The sequence below is a fragment of the Solea senegalensis genome, linkage group LG3 (assembly GCF_019176455.1).
Source record: "Solea senegalensis isolate Sse05_10M linkage group LG3, IFAPA_SoseM_1, whole genome shotgun sequence".
In the NCBI taxonomy this organism is placed as follows: domain Eukaryota; kingdom Metazoa; phylum Chordata; class Actinopteri; order Pleuronectiformes; family Soleidae; genus Solea; species Solea senegalensis.
Window position 1 is genome coordinate 28,977,758 of NC_058023.1, and position 25,893 is coordinate 29,003,650.

The 25,893-nt window shown below is 43.1% G+C and overlaps 2 protein-coding genes across 4 annotated transcripts in view; one reads left to right on the plus strand and one right to left on the minus strand.

The window, feature by feature from the left end:
• wnt5b (wingless-type MMTV integration site family, member 5b) overlaps positions 1 to 25,893 on the minus strand; it is a 74,382-nt gene that overhangs the window by 10,807 nt on the left and 37,682 nt on the right. For 2 of the 3 annotated variants that reach the window (XM_044021717.1, XM_044021719.1), the window contains 3 exons: positions 2,440 to 2,717; positions 1,470 to 1,557; positions 1,138 to 1,297 (listed from right to left, as the gene is read on the minus strand). In XM_044021717.1, coding sequence (XP_043877652.1) covers positions 1,138 to 1,297; positions 1,470 to 1,557; positions 2,440 to 2,717 — 526 coding nt within the window. Of the gene's footprint in view, positions 1 to 1,137; positions 1,298 to 1,469; positions 1,558 to 2,439; positions 2,718 to 14,971; positions 15,181 to 25,893 lie in introns of those variants that run through there. The other variant, XM_044021718.1, reaches the window with a different exon arrangement.
• Positions 19,534 to 22,156, plus strand: fbxl14b (F-box and leucine-rich repeat protein 14b). The gene has a single exon (XM_044021720.1). The coding sequence runs from the start codon at positions 20,226 to 20,228 to the stop codon at positions 21,426 to 21,428; it is 1,203 nt and encodes a 400-aa protein (XP_043877655.1). The 5' UTR covers positions 19,534 to 20,225; the 3' UTR covers positions 21,429 to 22,156.

The window sequence follows — 25,893 nt, forward strand, 5'->3', positions numbered from 1 at the left end:
TGACTCACTGACTGCCCGCAGCGGATTTGACACTTACGTGTTGATGAGCGCTTTCCCACATCACATTCATCGCCCGCTGCGAATTAAAGACGCTGATCCACGATCACAGCGACGACGACGACATGACCGCGGAGGCTCCAGACCACTCACTCTTTCACCCAGAGACTAAAGTTAAGGCTTCCACTGCGCATGCGTACAGTCAGTGGGCAGAACTTACGCAATGAAGTAAAAATCAGCATAAATGTGAGTGTTTCTGCTTTTATTCTTATTATGTATTTGTTTTTCCTCATCAGTTGTAACACGGGAGAGTTTTAACAGACAAGGAGTTAGCTTTAGTGTTCTTGGTGCACACTAACAATGGAGAAAGGCAAAGAAATACAGTAGAAATAAGGACTTTTTTTGCTGTATTGTTGATATACACATTGTGTGGTTTATTATTTTTTAAGGGTCTTTCAGTTGCCTCCTACAAGAACTACAAGACTGTTCCACATGTTTGGACTGAACTGTCAACTTGTTTGCACTTTCAAAACCACTGTTTTATTTTAATTTATTGTTAAATAAAACTTTTCTTTGCACACCTTGTTATTTAATAATGGAATCCTAGAAAACTAGTTAAGCATTCACCTATAGTCACCTCACAGTTTTAACACTATTTACCTCGCGTGCTACCTATTAATACGTCATTTCACATGCGGTAACAACTTCAGACATCAGCCTTTGCCGTCCCTCTGACAAACAACAATCTGTTCATTTTCAAACCACCACCATCTGCTGTGTTCAAAGATAGACATGTTGTATTATTCAGACAGTTTTTGACTGAAATCAAACAAGCTCTCTCCATTATTTTAATATTATAATATTTTTACTCAACTTTGAATTTGAAAAATGCTCTTTGTTGGATGCAGTTTGATTTAAATGAGGGTTATAAAAGTGCCAAAATAAAGTATCTTCTGGGCTCATTTATCAGTTGATGAAATTGTGTTTCCCCCCTCGTATTCATTGTCTCACATTGGCTATAAAGGAATGCAAAATATGCAGCTGCATGGAATAAACACTGTAACAAATACAGCTTCTTAAAATCTCCACCACCCTCAGATTGTCAGAAAAACAACATTTCCTCCTCTGCTCTGGACTCACCGATCTGCATGACTCGTCCAAACACGGACGTGTTGTCCACGGTGCTGCAGTTCCATCTCCTCTGCCTGAACTGGTACTGGCACTCCTTGATTCCAGTCTTGGCTCCGTCGCCGATGTAGACCATGTGGTCCTGGTACAGCTGACAAAGCTTCCTCTGGCCCTGCAGACCACACAGCAGTGGAGAAGAGGAGACATTAACAGGGATTAGTCAGCTAATGGTTTGACGCTACAACCCTGATGATGGGAACATCAGGTGGTGGATTCAAGTTATGAAAAGCGCTATAAATGTTTAAATATGCATGTAAAAACACTTGTAGCAGACAGGGAGATACCTGAGAGAGTCCAGAGAGCTGACTGCAGAGAGGCTGAGCTCCGATGATGTACATCTCAGGCCGCTGGATCGGGGTCAGAGCGAGTGACCTGAGAAACAGAGGCCACAATAATTCACGTTTCAATCCCATAAAGTCAATTTCATAAGCTCAAAGAGAAAGTGGCACAGGCAGAGACGCGGCTCGCTCTCTGAGACGAGGTCAGTGCTGCAGGGGACAAAGTTCAGACGCGGGTTTTATTAGTACAACCTGCCTATAAAATGTATTAGATTTACTACCGGCCCCTCTGGTCTGGTGAACATCTGTGTAGCTACATATCCACATGGTTGCATCTCTGTTTTTCTTGTGCCGTCTTTTCCTACACATTGTTATACTGTCTACCCCAAAAAATGAAAAGAAAAGATGATTCAAAACAGTGACAGTTAACCATTTATGTAAAATTGGCTTCTTGAAACAAAGATAAATGCAGTTAGAATACATCAGATCTGTAAGTATTTTTTTACTCCTACTGAATGCTTTTCTGACTCTAATTCTGACTTCACGTTATAAAATTGTGGCACAATTTCTTTTAATTTCAATACTACAAGGTGAACTAAGCAGCAGCATTTTGAAAGTCAAGAACAAGTGTGGCTAAATGACGCAGCAGCAGCAGCAGCAACAGGTCACCTAACAGCGCCATTTGGGCCCCAGCCAGGGTAAATATTGTGACAGAGCCTTCACATTTGTTCCATTCATTGTTGTTGCTACACCACACGAGTGGAACATACATAACTACCCCCTCTCTCTAAAACATACACACAGACACATGAGGAAAGCCTTGGCGCACAATGTGCCCAAAGGTGTCACCAAGTTGTCAAAAAACATTCGTGCGTAAAATCGTAAATACGCACCGCATAAAGGTCAACCAAATTTCACCCACGCGTCAACCGTGCCACTTTCAAATTCAAATTGCACCGATCGCTCAGCTACTCACCACCACGAGTTGGCATCCACCAGCAGCAGCTGCGAGCTGCAGGCGAGGAAGGCGGCTGCCAGCAGCAGATGTCGGACAGCACCGGTTCGCCTTCTCCGGACAGACCTGTAGTCCATGGTCCGCTGCGTCACCGCCTCACAGCCGGTGTTTGAGGAAGCGCTCCGCTGTGGAGTCATGGGCCGAGAATGAGGAGGCGTCCTGCCTCGCAAACCCTCCTGATGTTCGGTCCCACTTTTCAGGCAGTCCACTTGCTCTTCGCCTTTTCCTCTTCTTTGCCTCTGTTATTTAAAAAGGGATAATAAGACAAAGTTCCTCAAAAATGATGAAAAAGTCAACCCCCAAAAAAAGTAAATCCCAGGTGGCTTCACAGTGGTTTAGAGCCCAGAGTTTCTGATGCTTGTAAATAAAAGGTAACTCCACTTTTAAGACGTGCGTAAAATGGTTTGGTACCAGTTTGCTTCCACACACGCTTGCTCCACAACACTGTGGCTTTAAAAATCAAACAAACGAAACGATAAATAACACGATAACACAAAGCTTCAGTGCGTAAAAGTGTGGTCCTTGATGTGTCGGCTTAGGGAAAAGATTAACACGAAGAGTAAAACGCTTATTGAGCAGCAGAGCGATTGTTCCCTTCCTGTCCCCTCACAGGTCATTCCACATCTCTTTCTCTGGTCTGCACTCCTCCTCCTCTTCTCACCCCCACTTCACCTCAGACCAGACCCTGCATCCCTCCCTCCCTCACTCCCTCCCCGTTTTACAGCCGTATATATATACACACATTGCGCACGGGCGCGCATGTGCGCACAGAGCAGATCAACAAATGGGTAAAACGTGTTTTTCGACCACGAGCACCTGCGTTGCTGGAGAGTTTGAGTTCATGAACAAAACCTGGAAAACGAAGCTGTTTGTTTTGGGTTTGTTTCGAAAAACTTTTGCTGAAACTTAACAGTGGGAATAGTGGAGTTAATCAACATTACACATCACTGTAGAGGCAAAATCCTTGCAGTGAATCGTTTGTTTGCATTAAAGGTGAGCGCCTGAAAATCTCCTAATCCTTTCGTGTGTGGTTTGAGAAATAAAAGGCGACACACCACGACCCCGCCTCCACACACCACACATTTACGCACGGACACACACTCGCGGCCAGGAGTCGTGGAAAGTCCTGGGAGTAAAGAAAGGCGTGTTGAAGCGAGCTCTCCGCAATTCATAACCCGGTCAAAGACAAAACTGCGCCCGGGTCGTCAGGCAGTGAACCTGCAGGGGAGCAGACTCCGCTTTGATCCGACTCAGTGCTTTTCTAAAGAGAGCGCGTCCACGAGCGAAGGTGGGCAAAGACAGATTAGGCTCTGAAACGAGAGAGAATCTGCTCACTGAGTTTGGCTTGAGTTCCTCACAATGACAAAGGGATTGAATGGATTACAAGCATTACATGCTTTAACTTAAGTCTTTAAACGTGGAGGCAACACATACGTTAGCTCGCATTTCTGTACATACAAAGCATTTTGTTGCAGAGGTGGAGATCTGCGTTATCTTCTTCAGGACACTGAGTACCTTTTACTTACATCACGCTGGTGTTTATCGGAGCAGAGAGTCGGATGTCATTCTGTCTCCGCATGACAATAGTCATGTAAAGCAGAGGCCGCGCACCTTTCATCTCAAAGGGCCCTAAACTTCCTACGAGTCTCTCTCTCTCTGTCACACACACACACACACACACACACACACACACAGAGGTGATCTAACTGGCTGCATTCAATATACATCTCACATCTGATTGATATTTCCCTGTGTGTGTAACTGGTATTCCTTATGTTGTGGGGACCTACACGGTCACATTATGGGGACTTGTCCTTCTTTATTATGGGAAGTCCCCACATTTTAAAGTGAAGATGGGTTTGTAAAGTTAGGTTAAGGTCAGGGTTTAGATTATGGTCTCCAGGAGATGAATGTAAGTCAATGAAATGTCCTGTGAAGTGATGGAAACCAGTATGTGTGTGTAGTAGTAGGCTGTGAAGACATATTTGGCTGGTCCTCACACATTTGAACAGTCTTTTGTGGTTTAAGACTTGGTTTTAGGGCTTGGGCTTGATTTGGGTCTGACATTTCTATGTGATGGTTAAGTTAAGGGTAAGGGGTTAGGGTATACATTATGTCTCTGAGTGTCAACCATTTGTGTGTGTTCTTATTTTCATTACCTGGTCTGGCATAAACTCTGACCTTGTCCTTGCGAGACCAAAACCTGGTCCTAATGACACAGAACCTCAGGATTGTGAATTGTGGTTAGGTTAAGGCACAGGTTGGGTGAGGTCAGCGATAACGCATTTAGCTGTACAAATGAATGGAAGTGTGTGTGTGTGTGTGTGTGTGTGTCACAGTCAGGTCGATCAGGTGAGTGAAACTTCAAGGAAACAGAAATGTAAATATGTTGAGTGGCAACAGGAAACTGGCTGGACGGCACATAACAAAGACACTGTATTTAAATATGACCTCTCGTCATCTCCATAAACATGAGGCACCTTGCAAAGGTTTGCTCCCCTCTCATTTACTGGAGATTGATGAGGCAACAGCGCCCCCGTTTGGTTGAATACAGACACTTCTCCTCACCACCTTCCACTGCTGCCTATAATATATTACAGTGGAAATGTTTTGGATTTACAGAAATACTGTTTTGCCACTTTGGTGTCATTCTCGCATTGTTTATCTTCAGCTGTGCACAGATTAAAGGACCAAGACCTTGTGGTTTTAAAGGCTGCAGCATCATTAAATATGAAAACATGCAACAGGATTTAAGACAGAGTTTGCCTGCACAGCAGGGCTTTGCACCAAATGGCTGACACATGGGCACAGTGAGTGAGACAGACTGAAGCCTGTGGGTCTAAGCAAACATGTATTTATGTGCAGCTACTTCTGCACATAAATACAACAAACAGTGATGCAGCAGGATGTTAGAGGCGTAATGATAGAGTGTGTTTAACCCTAAGTGCTCACGCGGCACGGATCGGTGCCGCAGGTGCACCCATGGTCATTTACCATGGGAATAATACACAGCTCCTTATATGGACATCCTGGGGGGGTGTTTATTGTGTCAAAGTTATGATTGATTTTATATCGCATTTTTAGTCGTGATATAAAGTAGCAGTAACTGTGCAGGAGTCAATTAGACCGTTTTTATTTTATTTTTGTTCATAAAAACGAGTGAAAGTGAACTTTGAACTGTGACATATATCCAAATTTCAAAAATTCAGTCCAATTTTAAACATTGTGAGTACTTTTTGCTCAGGTGTGTTTATATAGTTGATGAAAATGAAAAAAATAAGATTTCAACGATATATGACACTCTATATTGCACATTTTTTATAGTATATACTGTAAGTTTTAACATAGTAATGGCAAAAAGCTTAAGACTGCTTTGATTGAGCGGGTATTGTGTGTGTGTGGCTCTGGCTATCATTTGCTAAATTAATCATCCAATTATTTAGATGATTTATGAATTGGTTTGGGTGTTTTCGGCTGCCTTTATGGACATAAACATGTACTGAACAGCCAAATAAATAAAGAAAATAATCATTTGGTGCAGCCCTAATTGCTAGACTCTGAGACTCTACAACAATTTTTAGACAAAAAAAAAAAAGGTTTGGCACTGGATATTCCCTGGTGACATTATGACAAACGCAGCGGGAGAATGTCCGTGTGAGATGTTTTCACAGCAGCAGGAGAATCTCCAGAGGAGACGGAGGTGGCACTTGGCTTGAGCATGCAGGAGGCGGGACACGTTTATTCACCACGGATCCTCCAGAGTTTCCTCCTCTGGATGCGTTCTCACAGGAGATCACTTGGAAATTCCTTTGTGATTAGACTAAAGGGAGATGACAGGAGAATCTGCGGCGTGACCTCTGTTGATATTTGCATACACACACACTCTGTCCCTCTGGAAAAGAATGTTCTAGCTGCTGAATATTTATCTGCCTGTCACAGCCTCAGGGACTCACAGTCACTGTGAGAGAATTGCACATATACAGGGAGGGATGTACACTTTCTAACTGTATATGTATATGTTACCTACAAGTACTATGAAATATGAATAAACTGTATATAAATTGATTTGGAAACATCATTTTTGTTGACGCTAACCTACTTGAATTGAACTGAATGTACTCAGTATCTTAGACTCCAGACATACAGTCTAATATTAAAATGAATTAAAGCGGCTGGGAGCAATGTGCAGCACTGTACTGCCAGCAGGTGGCACTATGCCCTCCACTTAGTTTTCATAAGCTGATGTTTTGAGCAGATCGGTCAATGTACATCCAAGTTACAGGCCACTTCCTGTTTTGTGGCAAAACGGCGTCGGAATTCAAAATGGCTGACTTCCTGTTGGGCGCGTTCACGTTCGTAGACGCGCTCACTGTCGGTCTCTCGTGTCACGTGTGAAGTTTCGATGTATGGTGAAGTTACAGGGCACTTCCTGTTTGGTGGCGAATAGTTGAAATGTGCCAGAATTCTGATGGTTGCTGTGGCCACGCCCCTTTTGAATCTGCAAGACATTTTTGGTAACTTTCCATATTTGTGGTGTCTTGTACAAATTGACTTTTTTTTTAGGTAGGTACGTTTATCGGAACTCGAACGAGTTTGTTCATTTAAGAAATCTTGAAGATGGACTCCAAATTCAAAATGGCCGACTTCCTGTTGAGATGAGGCCATGGTCCCAATAGACTTATTTGTTTGTCTTGGGCTTTACTCCAGAGTTTAGCCATTCACTCATTCACATGCTTCAACATGGGGTTAAGCGTCTTGCTCAAGGACACTTAGAGACTAGCAGAGCCAGGAATTGAACTCACAACTCGCCCTACCACTGATCCCCCATGGCTCAATCCTACCTCCTCACTTTTTTTTAATATATTTACTTTTAAAAGTACAATTTATATCAGAAAATGACTTTTGATACTTAAATACAGTAAATGTCATATAGTTTAAGACTTTTACTTAAGTAATATTATTTAAAAAAAGTTCTACCAGAGTTATTTTCTGGTAACATACTTTTGCTTTTTCTCAAGTATCACCTTTAAGGTACTTTAGACAAGACTGTGTGTTTACAGTAAAGGTGTAATGTGCGTGCTGAAACACAAGGAGGAGCAGTTCAGCTTCAGCAGGAGCGTTTGTAAAATGACTCAGTGAGGGGCTGAGAGCACAGAGACTAAACTTGGACTGAGTGGGATAAAGAAGGAGGGTGAAACAGACAGAGAGGGTGAAAGGGAGAGGGAGTGTCCAAGTAATGGATACACGGCCAGAGAGCGGCAGAGAGCGAGAGCCGGAGAGGACTTATCCCTGGAGGATATGAGCAATAGTCATGCAACAGGGAGCAATGCCTTGCAAAAAAAAAAAAAAAGTCAGCAGCTCCTCTCTGGATTAACAGCAGCCTCCTGACTTTTTTTCGTATTGCAGCATGAGAAGCAGCCAGCTCACTCCTGCAGGGAAAGCAGCTGCACTCGGCTGATGACTGAGCTGATCCTCTGGAAGCTGCTGATGCCAGAAATGCTAATCACCAGTTGTTTTTTTTTGTTTTTTTAAGAGAAATGAGTGTCACTTGAAAACTGATCACCCTCTCGATGAATACAGGAAGGTGGGGCGGGATTGAGAAGAGAGGAAAGACACATGTGACACACTCGACACCTGGAAGAACACACAGTCGTTGGCCTTGATCAGACTGATTTCTGCCTTCATTTAATCCTCAATCCAATGTATTCATTCCACAATAAGTCATGATATGTGATGCAGTCGCCTGGTTTCAAATCCAGTTGTGACACCACAACAGTTTTTGCAACTGGAAATTCACATCATCTGCATCCGGGCACCTATAGGACGACACCAGCTGTCAATCACGCTTTCGTCCTATTAAATCTTAATTACTTTTATTGTTAATTGCACTTATGTCCTATTTGTTTCACAGTAAATCAAATTTTAACTGTAGACCTGTTTTATCGACTTTTATTCGCGGACAATGGCTGATAATAACTCAAGATATGTTTGCGTGCAGAGTTTTCTTTCCGACTTCGCAGCAGCTGGAACAAAGTGAATTCGGGAAGTCAGAGATTAGGTCTGTGCTGGATTATGGTGTCGTCTTTGAAGGAGTTAAATATACAATGTCATACAAACACACACAGAGAAAACTGTATTCTGAGGAATCAATGACAGAAACCATGTCAGACCTACTGTATATCAGTGCTGGGTATCATTAGGATACTAGGTTTATGTACTCGTACTCCTCTGGTGTTCATTTAGGGTAACACTTTATTTTTAATTTCAGATGAACTGAACTGTTCATCAGTAAATAGAAATTAAAATGAGATCATGATGTTGCAAATAAAAAGATTTAGGACGGTACTGCACACCCTTTCAAAGTAAAAGTGTTTGTTTTTGACCAAAAAAACCATATATATGATGCAAAAATGAACACAGAAATTTAACATGCAGACAATAGTAATTAAAACACTAGACAAACTTATATATAATTAAATTTATATATACATTTATGTGATAAATATAACCCAATGCATTATTATTTTTATTCTTATTATAATAAAGAGTTTCACACCGCCTTTGAAGTCCAAATTATTACTGTTGCTCACTCTGCTGCCACAACATAATATATTACTAAATGTGTTCTTTTTAATTCATTTTACACTGTTTTTGTTATATTCATGCAACTTAAATACACGTTGTTGGAACAAGTACTCGTGTTAGTGAGTACATTTAGATTTAGATTTTACAAACAACTTGTGAAAGACATGTGCTGGTACGTATTAAAAGTAAACAAGGAATATCGACATAATAAAATATGAGTGTAGTACTGATATAAATAAAGTGGAAAACATATTAAAACATTTACAACCATTTTAACACTAAAAGAATACAGAGCTTCTATGCGTCTTCCTACAGTGATATAGATTCTATCTTTTCATATAGAATGTGCGACAGCTTTGCTCCGACACACAAACACACACACAAACACGTATGAACTCAAACTACAAATGCAACCGCAGCAAAAAAAATGAGACGATTGAAACGCCCTGCTCCACCGCGTGTGTCCTACAACTGTCTCTTACACACACACACACACACACATGGTTTCACATCAGCGTTTGTCTTTGTTGTTTACATGTGTGTTTGTGTGTGTGTGTTTGCATGTACAACCATTTTCCATCTCCCTTCTCCCTCACACTTTGCTCTCCGCTCCATCCCTCACTCGGTCTGTGTCCATCTCGTCCCTCCCTCCCTCCCTCCTTCCATCCATCCATCCTTCTGTCAGCTGGCAGAAGATGAGTCATGCCTCTAGCTGGGAGGCTAAAACTCTCTCTCTAAATATATCTTGTCTATACTTCTCCTCCCTGCTCGTTCCATCTCTTCCTCCCTCCTTCTCACACTTGTCTCTGCCCTTTATCACCATCTGCTTCTCTGCGTCTCCCTGCTTTGTTCCCGCGCGCTCTTTTCCTCCTCCTCTTGTCAATCTCTCGCTCATGCTTTTCTCTCCATCAGTCACAGAGATCTTTTCTCCTTCTCTTAATTCCTCTCTTTTAATGCACTTAAAAACTGCCGTCACGCTTTCCTTTGTCTCTAAACTGTCGTCGTATAGTTGCAACAGTGAGTTTTGTTTCCCACATTTTCACCTGAAACGAGGAATAAAAACACATGTTCTTCAGTTCTTGTCTGTAAATAGTGGTATTATAACTTCTTCTCTGCACTGTAAATACATATAGAGCTGAGACTCACCACTCTTTAATACATAATCACTTTATCGTCAAGTACTTGTTCGATCCAGAAAATGTCAGAAAATGTTGATCAGTGTTTCTCGAACATGAAAATCATCACATTCTCAAGTGTCACAAACCAAAATGATTCAGTTTTAATTATTTCTTTGTTATTTGGAACAAAGAAAACAGAAAATATTTGTTTTAAAACTTGAAAAACAAAAAAACACTCAAAGGGATTCGTCAATGATCAAAAATCTTAAATTTCTTGTGCTTATTAACATAATTTGTCATCGCGGAGACTGTTTTAGATACAATTATAATGTATGTTATGTATGTTTGTTTTTATCAATTTAGTTAGATTTTTTACAACTGAATTTCAATTTAAGTTTCATTTTTGAAACTTGTTACTTTGCTAAATATGTAAATTGTGTAGTTGTGATTGTAAGTGTTGTGGACACTGTCAACTCCTTGTTTTGTAAAGTTACTTGATATATCACAGTTAATGGAATTAGCCTTAAATTCTAGCCTTAAAGTATGTTTATGACCATTTAATCACAATTACAATTCTCCGGTGTAATATTCAAGTCAAAAGCCAGTGCAATTATTTAATGTATGTCCAAACAGAGCCAGGATGCAACACTGCAGTGCTACAGGAATTCTGCTCTGCAGATGAGAACATATTTTAGTTTTGGATGTACCTGCATGTTGGCTGTGAATATCTGTCAAGAAGAATAACAACATTTATTTTTATTTACCAGCTTAACCATGCAGCTAATTTCATAAAGGAAAGCTGCTTCCCTACAAAAGTGGATGGACTCGTGAGGAATACAGTAGAGGCTCTACACAAACAAACAAACAAACAAACAAACAAACAAACAAGCCCGGACAAGCTCTGGAAAAAGGGACATGGTAGAAAAAAAAAAGCTGGCTGGCCTCGTTTGGCACTGGACCGAAAACACTGGGAGAGCCTGAGTCCCTGATTACGAAGCCCAGGGAGAAGCCACTGTGGCTGGGCCTGATCCCCCTGTTTACCCCCCTGGTGCTCCTGAGCTCTGCCGGCCAAACTACACTGGTCTCCTGATCCCCTCCCTGGAGAAATTAGCATGCTCAGACGTGTACAAGCAGATCTGCAAGCGCACACAGATGCACGAGGAGCATACTCAAACACACACACAGGCAAAGCAGTAAACACACACACACACACACACACGCAACACAGGTGAACACAAACCTTTATGGACAAGTCTTCTGTGGTGACCTCAATATGTCGTCTTTAACTTTAGGTATAAGGTCTTTTAGAGTGTGAAACATCTTCTATTTCCTCCCTCCTCCCTCCTCTGTCCCTCATTCTGGGTCATGTGCTAAGTGTTATGATGTTTAATTCAGACACTGTACTTTTCCCTCACAGATGAATTATTCACAGGTTGGTTATAGTTATCGTCGTATAACCCCCCCCTGTTTGTCATCATCTCTTTTGCACGCACCTGCGCACACACACGCACCGCGCGCGCTGCGCTGCGCTGCGCACTGGCTGCTGTGGAGGAGATAAAGCCCAAACATCTTCCGCTGCATGCAGAACGACGACAGAGAAATTCTGCTATTTATAGCTGTTTGGATGGTTTACGAACGCGGTGTGTGTGTGGACCGGAACTTGGACAAGATTCGGTTTCGGTGCGGCTCGTTTAGCTCCGTAGCGACGGTCAGAAAACCGCAAAAGACGGACGTCACGTGTCCTAAATTTGGATGCGGTTGTAATTATTCCAAAAGGCCCGAGAACATCTGATGAGTAAAGAATAATTTGGCAGCACATTCAGTCCCTGATGACTCATCTTTGTCTCGATGCTTTTTTAAATCTTGCTGCTGTTTATGAGAGAGACTTTAAGCATTTGACACGTTCGACTGAGATGATATTTGCCTTATATAGTCTCTGTGAAGTGTCTCGGTATTTTGATTCGGACTAAACCGTCTCATGCAGCCAAGTTTACTTTTTGAAGCATTATTCTGCGTGGAGCAGGAAATGAAAGCTGTGGGAAACATCTGAACAAACCATCTTGAGTTCGAAAATCATGGATCGGCTTCTGTGACACGTTTAAAAATGATCTAATGAGATGGAGACAAAAGAGTCTTAAACATCCTTTATGGAGCTTTATGGAGAGACTAATCAACACATGGGAAGACTCGGATGAAGACTCAAATCAGCCTAGAATCAGAAGACACGAGGAGGAGGAGGAGGAGGAGGCATAAGCTGGGTGTTCTAGAGTAACTTCTGTGGACATTTGAGTTCAGACAAACAGACGACAGATCTCTGAATCCGTGTGTGTGCAGGGTTTCTCCCCGGTTGGGCATACTCAGGAAATCCCAGGAGTCGTGAACTAAACACATCCACGAACCAAAACCTCCCCAATAAACAAAATCAACTCTTAAGAGTAACTTCAATCCCTGGATTGCGCCTATAATCCCGGGGAGATGACTCAGGTTTGTCTTCTCCTCCGCCTCGCCAAGACGGCTAATGGGGATGTTGTCTCTTACGCTGGCAATGACACATCAAAAATCCGCCTATAGTGCCTGCACACACACACACACACACACGCACACACACACCGATATACAGCCTATTCATACCAGGAGATGACAGAGTGCATTGAGGAAGTGCCAAAAATGCTGACTACTGAGGGAGAGCGAGCACACGGCTGAAAAATCTCCGATGTCAAACTGCAGAGCTGGCAGAAATGAAAAGCATTGTTGAGGACACACACACACACACACACACACACACACACACACCTAGGCAGTCTGTGTGGTGCAGGGTAACACACACACACACACATAAACCTAAACCTGTGAGGAACTGTGGCGAGACAGGAGCACACACACAAGCTGTCTGATGTGAGGGAAGAGGAGGTGAAAGAAGGAAAGGAAAAGGGAAGAAGGGAAGGACCACGGGTACAGGTGGATGAGCGACATAAGGAGTGAGATGGAGAGAAAACAGGATACTGTTACTGATATCTCCTGGCACTGACTCTCACTCTGTCTCACTCTTCTTCTCTTTTCAATCCACTCTTTTTTCTTAAACTACTCTGCTTTTCTCTCTCTCTGTCTCTCGAGTCGCCCCCACACAGCTTTTCAGCATTTTAACACCAATTTAAGTTCAAAGTTCATTGTCACCGTTATCAAAACAGCTTGAATTCACATGTCCAAACATGCTAACATGCTTTATAAATATATAAAGTCTTCTTTGTAGAAAAAAACGGTAAGTATCTTTACCAGAAAATGACTTTTTTTATAATCTTACTTAAGTAAAAGTTAAAGTAAATGACATTTACTGTACTTAAGTATCAAAAGTCATTTTCTGATATAAAATGCACTTGTGTTTCAGAAGTAAAAGTATTAAAAAAGTGAGTTTGGAGGATTGAGCCATGGTGCCTCAGTGGTAGGGTGAGTTGTCTTTCAATGAGAAGGTTGTGGGTTTAATTCCTGGCTCTGCTAGTCTATGTGTGTCCTTGAGCAAGACACATAACCCCATATTGCAGCGTGTGAATGGGTGAATAGCAAAATTAAAGCAAAAGTAAAGCAGCTCACCAGGACTAGAAAAGCTCTCTATAATATATACAGACCATTACCCAACTCTTCTTCTTCGGATTGTATTTGGTAGTAACGTTCTATCTCTCTCTCTCTCTCTCTATCTCTCTATCTATCTATCTATCTATCTATAAGGACACAGACAAATCCCTCTGATGTGACTGTGTTAATAGATTTAGGTAAATAGGAGATCCAACATGGCCATAAAAAAAAAATCAGGATAGTGTTGCTGTCAGGGAGGATGAGTTGACACACAGACACACACACACACACACCCATGTAACCTTGGCAACCAGCAATCGCTGTGGGTGCAGATAACGCACGTTGTCGAGGCGATCATTTATCCAGTAAGAGCTCTCTCCTGAATCATTGGATGCAGACAAGCAAAGTCATAGCAGCCTGCGCACGCACACACACACACACGCACACACACACCTGCATGCCAAATCTCACTCTTGCATCAAACATTTTCTCATCTTCTTATTTTGCCTTTTAGCTATAGTTTTCCATACCCTCCATTTTAATGCTCAGAAAGCATGTAGCTGCCCTGCTTTCTCTCTCTCTCCCTCCCTCCCTCTCTTCCTCTCTCTCGCTCTCTCTCTCTTCACCCAAACTGATACGTCCTCTAAAAATACTCTTCTTCCCTTTCCCTCTGACCCAGGCCTCATTTCTCGATTTTTCCTCTCCCTGCTCTCATCTATCCATCCCTCACTTTCCCCCCACTCCGGCTCAGTGTGAGTGCCAGCTAGGGCCCAGCGGGTTTTTCTGAGAGTAGGTATGACACAGACACACACACACACACACATGCACACACGTATGAGCACACACACACACACACATGCACGCACACACAGCTGGGATATGAGGCAGACAGAGGGAGATAAAAACACGTACACACACACACACACACACACACACACACACACAGTGGCAGGTCATGCAGAGAGAGACTCGACTACTGCTGCTGAAAAAAAAAGCCTGTGGCATACAGACTGTCCTTACTCGTCCGCTGCTCTGTTTCTTTCCTTCTTTTCTCATTTTCCTTCTCCTCTCTGTGATAGTTTTTTCTCAGTGACTGAGCTACTTTGTTAGGAATTGTGTGTGTCCCTAATAAAGTGGCTTTTGCTGCTGCTGCTGCTGCTGCTGCTGCTGCTGCTTCGATTTTCAATGTGCTGTGCTTGCAGGGATGGTCTTCTGCATACCTTGGTTGTAATGGTTGCATTTCTGTCGTCGTGGACCAGTCGAGTCATACTTTCGAGTCATACTTTCCCAGTAGATGCACCGTTTCTGAAGTATTCAGATCAGCCCGTCTGACACCATGTGTGTCTCTTGCGACACTCTTGAGACAACCGCTGCATGGTCAGTGTCACTGTCTGCTGTAACAGTCATTATTTCACCCTTAAGGGACTGAACTCCCATCTTGACGCCTTCCAATTTGCAATTTGTCCGGCACCATGTTGAGATTTTGCCACTGGAAGTTCACAAACGCCTGCAAATAGGCTCCTGTTGGATGAAACCAGCTGTGAATAACACTAGCGTCCACTCAGATGTGCAATATTTCCCTCAATAAGGACAAATGTTCCACAAAATTGACATTGTGTTCTATCGAAGAAGACCTGAAACTAGTGAGTTACTTTTTAACAAGCTTCTTTCTTGTGTCGTGCAAAAAGGACAAGGGAACTCTGGAAATCTCACATTAATTGTATCAGTCAACATGGGTCAAAGGTCACAAATGCTTCGCCTGTCCTCGTCATTCATCTGTGCATGTCATTCACATGTCTGCATCATTCATTCATCCGTCCATGTCATTCATCTGTCCATGTCATTTACATGTCCTCATCATTCACCTGTCCTCATCATTCATTCACCTGTCTTCATCATTCACCTGTCCTCATCATTCATTCACCTGTCTTCATCATTCACCTGTCCTCATCATTCACCTGTCCTCATCATTCATTCACCTGTCTTCATCATTCACATGTCCTCATCATTCACCTGTCCTCATCATTCATTCACCTATTCTCATCATTCATTCACCTGTCCTCATCATTCATTCACCTATCCTCATCATTCATTCACCTATCCTCATCATTCATTCACCTGTCCTCATCATTCATTCACCAGTCGTCATCATTCACATGTCTAAAAAGAAGAAATATTCCACAGAATTGACATAGTGATTCATTGAAGACCTGAAACGAGTGATTGAGACCATTCATTCCTCAGGAAACTGCTTAAGTATCGGCTCATTTTTCCAGACCTCCGATCAAAGTGAGTTTCCACATGTAGCTGGGAGCTGCAGTTCGTCTCCCACCCTGTTTCAAAACTCCAGTTGTTTGCACTGTCATTATTTAGCTTGGTATTCATGTCAGGAACCCTGTTTTGAAAATGCATGACACAGTCTGTGCTCGGGTGCCAAGGACGTAGGTGTTGGCATCCACTGGGGACGGTACAGTGAACTGCTTTGTGTTTGCCCTTGATGAGGAGGCTGGGACATTATAAAAAAAAAGAAAGAAAGAAAGAAAGAAAGAAAGAAATTCACCAGACAGTTTTTGATTGAGTTTGAAGGCCTTGTTAAGTTTTATAATCTTCAAGTCAACGTTTACATCAAAGATGTGTGCCTTATTTGCAGCTTTCTTCCAACTTTCCCTAATTTGACCCAGATGAAGAGCTGCTTTTATGATGCGCTGACATAAAACTCCTGCTGTGAAGACTACAACACACCTAATTAAATTAACTAAAAGATAACATGTAAGAGCTTCTTTTAAATGTTCTATTTAAATAAAAAGTACATTACACCTGCCTTGCATCATGGATGCACAAATAACCATCTAACACAGAGTCACACTGTTCTAGCAGTTGCTGGTTCGCGCAGGAATAAAGACCTCACAATTTTTCCATTACAAAGCAAAACCATATTTATTGCACATCTCATCCCTGCGTCATTCCTGTGATTACTGAAAGATGTCAGGAGTTGTGGTCATGACCGCGTCCCCTCCGGCTACAAGGAGCTATTCTATGTTTACATGACATAATGGCTGGAGGGAGAACCTGTGTGGCCGCCGCTGATTACACAAGAACACCTAACATGAGTCTGTTTATATTGTATAAATGGAATATGTGTCGTTTTATTTGACAGTGACAACATTTTAACTTCATCACTTATAGAGGAAGAGAGGAGACAGAAGGGAAAACCAGGAGGACGTGGACTCCAACTTTGCTGAACGTCCTGTGGTCGTCATAGATTCTGTTCCCCATTTCTAATAAGACACGTGTATATATATAGTCATATTTCTTCAGAAGTGGAAAGAGTACTGACATATTCTACTCAAGGAAAAGTACTGCTATTTTGATATAGTAAAAGTACTGGTCTACAAATGTACTCGTTAAAGTAAAAATGTGGCTTTTTTCAAAATTTAGTACAAGTTACTTTTTTTAACAAAGTTTTTTCTTGTGGCATATTTTAAAGAAAAACTTTACAAATGTAAACACATAATGTATCAGTCAACATGGGTCAAAGGTCACAAATGCTTTCACTTTCTCACTAACTCAGGGACCTTACTTAACACCAATTCACCCGCCCTCATCATTCACGTGTCTTCATCATTCACCTGTCCTGTCTTCAACATTCATCGGTCACCATTGCTCACCTGTCCTCATTATTTACCTGTCCTCATCATTTATTCACCTGTACCCATCGTTCACCTGTCCTCATTATTCACCTGTCCTCCTCATTCACTGCCAAAGTTTGTGGTGGGTGAATTTTTAATTTTGATGTAAATGTGGCGACTCGTGACGTACAGCACTTACTGTAAGTAAAAGTAAAATGACAGATTTTAAGTTTACAAAAAAACCAACTCAGTTACAGTAACGCGAGTACATGTAACTCGTTACTTTCCGCCTCTGTATTTCTGATACTTGTGTGATGAGTAACGGACAGACACGACGATCGCTGCATCAGTTCTTATCCCGCACAGAGAACAGAGAGGACGAGAGGAAGAAGTGTGGGAAAGAAGAGTTGCTGTCAGTCGTGCACGGCTGCCTCCTTCCATGTAAAAATGCCTGTTTCTGCTGCAGCTCCTCTCCCTTGCTGTTATCCTTACCTGATTACTGTTCCCTCTCTCTCCCTCCCTCTCTCTCTCTCTCTAAACCACTTTGACACACACCACTGGTTCCAGCAAACGTCTCCCCTGTCATATTATCGCACGCGTGCACACACACACACACACACAGTAAAACGGAGAGACACAAGCATATAAAAAACGTAGTGTTTTCATGCAAAATGCCACATATGTTCAGACATATGTTCTCCTGTCTGTGCCTATACAAATATACACTCAACAGCCACTTTATTAGGTACACATGACACCCAATAAAGTTGCCGTAGTGGCAACTGCTGCGGTGTTCTGCGTGTTTCAAAGACGGGTGGTCTTCGTGTCTCGAGTTGTAACGAGTGTCGTAACCTTCTATCGTCTGGTTGGTGCCAGACCATGTGACAGTCAGAGTCAGTTTAATCACGTTTCTTCCTCCTTCTGATGCTCGGTTTGGACTGTAGCAGGTTGTCTCGACCATGTCTGCGCGTCGAACTGTTTTTGAGTCGCGTGGTAGGTGGTGTACCTAATAAAGCGGCCACTGAGTAACACACAAGTCTACTGAGGAGGTCAGAGAAAGAGAGAGGCCCACTGCAGGGGATGAAAGTTTCAGGTTGGTTCATACAATTATCTTTTCTCTGCATTAAATGAGCAAGTTTAAAAATATCAGCAGTATATCGGAGTCAATCGTTTGCTAAACTTGGGAAGAACTTGAATATAAATATTTTCGATTACACGATAATCCGCATACAAATTCAATTTAACGCACATTTTAATCCTAGGCCTAAATATATACTGTGATAAGTTTAAGTGTCTATGGCAGGTATTTCAGAAGAGCATTTTTTATGGTAGAGGTTAAGTTTATGAACTGTATAATATTATTAATATAAGAAATAAAACTCTGAGCTTTCTTGATAAAATGTACATCTCAAAATGAAATCAAAGAAAATACTTCACTATTTTTACTTTTTTAAAATTAGTTTCCACTTATAACAAAAACTATTGCTTTTTATTGATTTTTGTGACAAAATGAATTTAATATCGAAATAAATTGTTCATAAAACCTGCTTTTACTGTAATGCATGTTATTTTATATTCTCACAACTTGTGACATGAAATGCAGGAGATGAAGTTTCCCAGTTTAAAGTAAATGTAAAAAGAGAGTCAACGAGACAAAGAGACGCTGCATTAAAACGTGCCAGTGTTTTTCTACTCGGCGAAAACGTCGCTTAAAAGATGAAATAAGTAGTAAATGTGGAGTCCGTGTGTAACTTCTCCTGCGTGTGTCTGCGCCGTGTTTCCTGTGTGGTCCGCTCAAAGGGTTAAAGCCCAAAGTGAACTGAATTGTAAGAAGTTGGTTTCCAAGGGAAACAGTTCGCACCGTTCCAGCTGAGGCGGGACAAACCAACTGCCTGACACGGAGGCTGGAGGGGTGACACCACGCTGACATGACGAGTTAACGCCACGCCGTGTCGCTTCGTAAACATTAAATACACATTTTGTGTTTGTTGCTCACACTCTCGCACCGCTATAGTACAGTGGCGTCCTTTAGAAGCGCTTTTATGACACGAGTAATTAATACCACCGCGCACCTCCACCCCTCGTGTGCAGCCACAGTGCTGCGGTCGCTGCCAAGTCGGTTTGAAAAGAGCAGACAAAGGCTTTGAGCTCAGGACGCCCCTCGCTCTCTCCCTCTCTCTCTATATCTCTCTCCCTCTCACTCTGCCTACAAAACCAGCCTCGCTCTGTCGTCCGTTCCCTTTTCTACCATGGAGATGTTATTTAGAAGGTGGCGCTAGGCTCGTCTTTCTTTTATTTCATTTTATTTATTTTTTTACTTTCTCATACTGATATGTACGACCATCTGGATCCGCGCTCGGCCGAGAGAGAGAGGCTTTTAGTTGGTATAATACAAGGAAGCGTCGCCTGAGAGAGGGAGAGAGAGGGGGAAGGATTGACGCTTTTCCTCCTCTCCTACTCCTCCTCCTTCCTTTCGCCCCCCCTCTCCTCCTCTTTTTGGCGGAGAGAGGGGTTGAGGCTGGAATAAACGCTTTTTTTTTGTTTTTGGATTTTTTTAATGCCTTTGAATCCTACTGCGCAATCAGACCGGATCACGTGGGACTGGAGCGAGTTGGATCGATTTTGCACAGTTCAATAGGAGAGAGAGGAAAACAGAGAGAGAGAAACTAACAACTCTTATTTCTTGTTTGTGTTTTTTCTTCTACTTCTGTGGATAACTGTGACTGTTGATACTTTTTCTTTTTCGTGCCGTTATTGCCAGAGAAGTGGGTGTTTGAGTGGCTTCTTTCTTTCAGCCTTGGAGGTGAGGAGTATTAATTCTTATATGCCTGGGTTTTGAAAAACAATGGAGACGCACATCTCGTGCCTCTTCCCGGAAATTTTGGCCATGATTTTCAGTTATCTGGACGTGAGGGACAAAGGCAGGGTGGCCCAAGTGTGCATCGCTTGGAGGGATGCATCCTACCACAAGTCAGTGTGGAGGGGGGTGGAGGCCAAGCTGCACCTCCGCCGGGCCAATCCCTCCCTGTTCCCCAGCCTCCAGGCCAGGGGCATCCGGAGGGTCCAGATCCTCTCCCTGCGCCGCAGCTTGAGCTATGTGATCCAGGGAATGCCCAACATCGAGTCCCTCAACCTGTCCGGCTGCTACAACCTCACAGATAACGGGCTGGGCCACGCGTTTGTGCAGGAGATCCCATCACTGAGGGTTCTGAACCTGAGTCTGTGCAAGCAGATCACAGACTCCAGCCTTGGCAGAATAGCTCAGTACCTGAAGAACCTGGAGGTGCTGGAGCTCGGAGGCTGCAGCAACATCACCAACACTGGGCTTCTCCTCATAGCTTGGGGCCTGCACAGGCTCAAGAGCCTCAACCTGAGGTCCTGCCGGCATGTCTCGGACGTGGGGATTGGACATCTGGCGGGCATGACCCGCAGCGCGGCAGAGGGCTGCCTGAACCTGGAGTACCTGACTCTGCAGGACTGTCAGAAACTGACGGACCTGTCACTCAAGCACATTTCCAAGGGGCTGACCAAGCTGCGGGTCCTGAACCTGAGCTTCTGTGGTGGGATCTCAGACGCGGGGATGATCCACCTCTCCCACATGGCCTCCCTGTGGAGCCTCAACCTGCGGTCCTGTGACAACATCAGTGACACGGGGACCATGCACCTCGCCATGGGAACCCTGAGACTCTCCGGACTTGACGTTTCCTTCTGTGACAAGATAGGGGACCAGACCCTGGCGTACATCGCCCAAGGGCTGTACCAGCTCAAGTCGCTGTCCCTGTGCTCGTGTCACATCTCGGATGACGGGATAAACCGCATGGTGAGACAGATGCACGAGCTGAGGACCCTGAACATCGGACAGTGTGTGCGTATAACGGACAAAGGGCTGGAGCTCATAGCGGACCACCTGACCCAGCTGGCAGGCATTGACCTGTATGGATGTACCAAGATCACCAAAAGGGGACTGGAGAGGATCACACAGCTCCCCTGCCTTAAAGTATTGAACCTGGGACTCTGGCAGATGACAGAGAGTGAGAAAGTGAGGTGATTGGAAATGTTGTTTTGTGTGTGTGCGTGTGTGTGTGTGTGTTCTCTTTTTCCTAGTTTTTTTTAAAGGGGGACAGACGGGCAGGAGAAGGGGAACTGTGGACGGGTGGGAAAACTTATTTTTCTGATTTGAAAAGAGAGGGAGAACCCTTCTTTTCCCCCTGCTCTGTTAAAGGTGCGCTTCTCCCATGTTGCCAGAATGTTCTGTCAAAATATTTTCCTTTCATTTTGCCGTGCAGGATCTACACGAGTGTTTGCTATGACTTCATATTCTAATAGGGAGAAATAAAAAAGACAAAAACTGCTTTTTTTTCTTGTAAAAATCCACATTTGCGTTTATTTCTTAGCCACATATTGAGGGTTTTTTTTTAACGTCGCACCAAATTTCCAACACCGGGCTGGATTAATAACTTCAACGCGGTGTCGCTCTCTGCACACGTGCGAATAATCTGCTGCGTTTACTGACACTTGCTTCCACGTAGCGGCGATCTAAAAAAAGTGAACCTGTGAACCTGCATCCATGATTTAAGGCAAAGTTAAGTTTGGTTTTTCTTTCAAAAACTTGAGTGTGAGACTTTTATTTTTGACAGTGAGTCTGGATCTTCGCTACAGCCATCACGCCTAAAACAAAAAAAAACACAAAAATAACATTTGGCTACCTCGTATGTGGTTGTTTTCAAAGGGTGTATACTGTTAAAAAAAAAAACAAAAAAAAAGGAAGGGGGAAAGTGAGAATGAGAGACTGGGAGAAAATGTGCCTAAAGGGACTGTGTCTGCCCCCTCCCCCCCTCCCCCATTCCCTCCCTCCATGGAGCAGAGCTGGAGAAAGGAGACCAGGACACGATCTAACTACCTTTGTTAATTTATCCCCGTAAACAGCAACAATTTCCTGGAGAGAGAGAGAGAGACGGAGAAGGGAAGTGTACGCGATGTTGTCCAATCACACGAGGATGACGCTTTATGCAAAACAAACAATGATCATTATTATCATTTTTTCTTTCCTTAAAGTCCAACATTAAAGTCCTTTTTATTAGACGTGCGTCGCATTCAGGGTTTGAACCAGTATGAAGGAGACAAGACTATCAGCTCGCGCCCCCCCTGATGAGAAACAGTCCTTACATAACAACACTGTAGAGGGGAGAAGGAACATTATAGCGGTGTAATACAGGATTTAATTATCAAACACGGTATTAGCGCGGCGCGTGGTGGGAGCGCTCAGTGTTGTTTTCTGGTGGAAATACACGTCCGTTTGACGTCATTCAGAGCGTCGTACTTCAAATTGAAGTGATTTCTATGTCTTATTCCCTTTAGTGGTCGAAAACAAATCAGGGTCTGCTGTATGTTGTTCCCCCCCCCTCCCTCCTCATGTTAATGCCAACACCTTCATATTCATGTTGCTCCAGAGAGAAGGGGGGGGTTGACATGTTTCCTCCTCCTTTTTCTTTATATCTCTCTTTTCTCCCTGAATTCAAACACCCTGAATCCATTTTGAGACATGCTTAGAAGTAGGAGCAATCGATTATTTTCTTTTTTCTCTTTTCTCTCGCCTCCGTCTCGGGTTACAAGCGGAATGTCTCTCTCTCTCTCTCTCTCTCTCTCCCCCTCTTTCACGCACACACACACACACACACACACACGCGTGCACACAGAGGCCTGTGTGTTGTTAATGTAATGCAAATGACCTGCTAGAAAAATTAATATACAGTTGTGCGTTCCTGCTGAAAAAGCTGCGTGTGTGTGTGTGTGTTTTGAAAATAAAATGATGTACTGTATATTATGTGTTTGTAAAGAAGGAAGAAGAAGAAATGCAGAATCCCCAAATTAAATTGTTTTATATTCTTACGGTTAAAACAATTAAAGATATTTATATAATAAAAGAAAGACAGCGGTGTGGACTACTTTTTTGTGTGTGTGTGTGTGTGTGGCACTTCATTGTTTTGTCATCTCTGTTTGTGTAATTGTGTTTTAACAAGAGTGTGAGAGATATTGGTTTCTATAAAGGCAATTTGACATTGTTTATTCAACAAATGCAGCCAGTAAAGCTGTGGCCTTGTCCATAAAATAAGGGATTTTCATATTAATGCCTTGCTGTTAATAATATCCACCCACACGTTCCACACGAGTATTGTCCCAGATCAGAGCTGAGTTGCTGCTGAAAAGGTGAAAAATCTGTTATGTTGTTAAATTATTTACAAGGAAATATAAAATGGATGCTTGCTGTCTTGATTTGGCTGCAGTGTCTGTGTAATTAATTATCACGAGGTGTTTATTGTAGGAAGCTGCAGCTGTGTATTATATTTTTAAATCCTCAAATGCAACAACAAAAAAAGGAGGAGGAGGTGGTGGTGGTGAGGGAGCGGGGGTTCAAATCAAACTGGTGAGTTGTGGGGGTCACGGCTTTGTGTGGAGGATTTTCAAAGTTTAAATTGCAGGTTTTATGGCTTTAGTTCGTGGCTCTGTGTTTTTCGCTGGTGTTTTCTGTCACATGTGGCAGAGAGAGGCTGCATCTGGGCAGCTGCATGTGCCGAGTAATGAGAGCCAAAGTTGGTTAGAGCAGATTTCCCTCCTCTCTCTCGCTCTCTCTGCTTTCCATCAAGACGTGTTCTGTGTGTGAAGTGACACAGCGCGCGCACACACACACACACACACACACACACACACACAGAGGAGGGTTGCCAGGCCGGTCAGTGGCCATTGTCTGTCTTTAGAAGTTAGGAAGGCAGGTTGTGGTGGGGGGATTTTTTTTTCCTTCTTTTCCTCTTTCTCCTCCTCTTGTGCAGTCACGCATACCAGATCTTAGACCAGGCAGTAGAGAGAGCCCCCTCTTTCTCCTTGCTCCCCCCTCCCTCCCTCCACCATCTCTCTCTCTCTCTCTCTCTCTCTCCCCTCTCATTTCTTTTTAGCATTCCACACCATCATTCAAAGCGTTTAAGCATTCTCCCTCTTCTGACTCTCTGTCCATGGGGATTCGGGGATAAAGGCCAGCAGAGGGATTGTTGACCACAGGGACAGAGAGAGAGGACGGGAGAATGTCAGTGTTTGCTATTTCTTAAGTTTGCTTTAACTGGCCTTTGGTCTTGTGCAATAACACTGCAACGGGTGCTCACTGAGATGTGAACAATTTCTCTGTGGCATTTTGAGACACTTCCTACCTCCCCTGCCAAAATCGGTTTATGAAACCAAAAGAAAAATACCACCAGACTCAGTATGGTTATTCATTTTTGTCTTAAAACGTCAACTGACAGCGTTTGTTTTTTTTAATCCTGAAAACTGCAGTGAGGCAACCAAAGGAGCAAAGAGGTGTGACGTAAGAAAATTGGAGCGTGAATACGATAAATGAATAAAAGAGGTTGTGTTGGGGGGGCGTGCGACATAGCAGATTGTTTCTTTATCATTAGACATTTCGGGGTGAGCAATCCTCTCCGCGACAGAGACAGGACGGTTAGCGTGACATCGTCGCATCACGCGTTTCTATAAGAAAAGGTCTGCGGGCTGAAATGTAGCCTGACATCGATACAATCGGTCGCATTCAAATGATAATGTGATACCTTATTAATCCCCTCAGGGAAAAGCTCTTTTTGTCTGCTCTCCTTGCATCGGGGGGTCAAAGGTCACACTCGGCTACAGCACAGCACCACTGGATGTGCGCGTTGCTCAAGGACACTTCGGCGAGGCCGGAGGCCTGTCGTGGTTGTTTTTTTTTTACATACGGTCACCTTGCCTGCACGTGTGTTTATATTTGTGAGTCCTTGGAGGTGCAGCAGGCCACCTGCAGAGCACCCGCTCTCTCATTTAAAAAAAAGCAGCTCCTTTTTTTTTTCATGAATCAGTTCCACTGTGAGGTGAATGCAAACTCGGCCATTAATATATAAGCTGCAGTCCCAATTTGCATTTGGAATAAAAAAGCTCTGAGTGTGATTTAGGCTGTGGCGTACGTCGTCTCAGTGCTGTGATCAGACGCTGACACAGGCGCACAGGCGGAAACGAGCGCGCGGTGAAACACTGGAATGATTTGCCTTTGCACATAAGACATCAAGCTTGACACTGTTTGAGTTATTGACGCTATTTCTTTTTTATTTTGTTGTTATTTGACCTGTTTTTATTGTGGTTTATTGTCTGGCTGTTACTTTTATCCACATTTTTTATGTCCTTTAATTCATTTTAGTTGCTGTAGATGCATCTCATTGCCTCGTGTGAGCCTCCGTGCCTTTTTGTTTATTATTCTGTACAGCACGTTGGTCCACTGTGGTTGTTTTAAAGTGCTTTACAAATAAAGTTGGATTGAATTGGATTGGTCGCGGAACAACGAGGGTAAAGAAGGAGCATTTGTGTTTTGAGATCAACATCGAGGTGAAAGTGTTTTTGTGGTGCACAAGTCTAACTCCAGTGCAACTAAGCGGTATAATCGGACTATGAATCCAGGTATGTTAGTCTGACTAAGACTAGTTCAGTTAAATTTGGACAAT

Excerpts from the sequence above, each read along its gene's own strand:
- fbxl14b (XM_044021720.1), top strand. The coding sequence starts at position 20,226 with ATGGAGACGCACATCTCGTGCCTCTTCCCGGAAATTTTGGCCATGATT.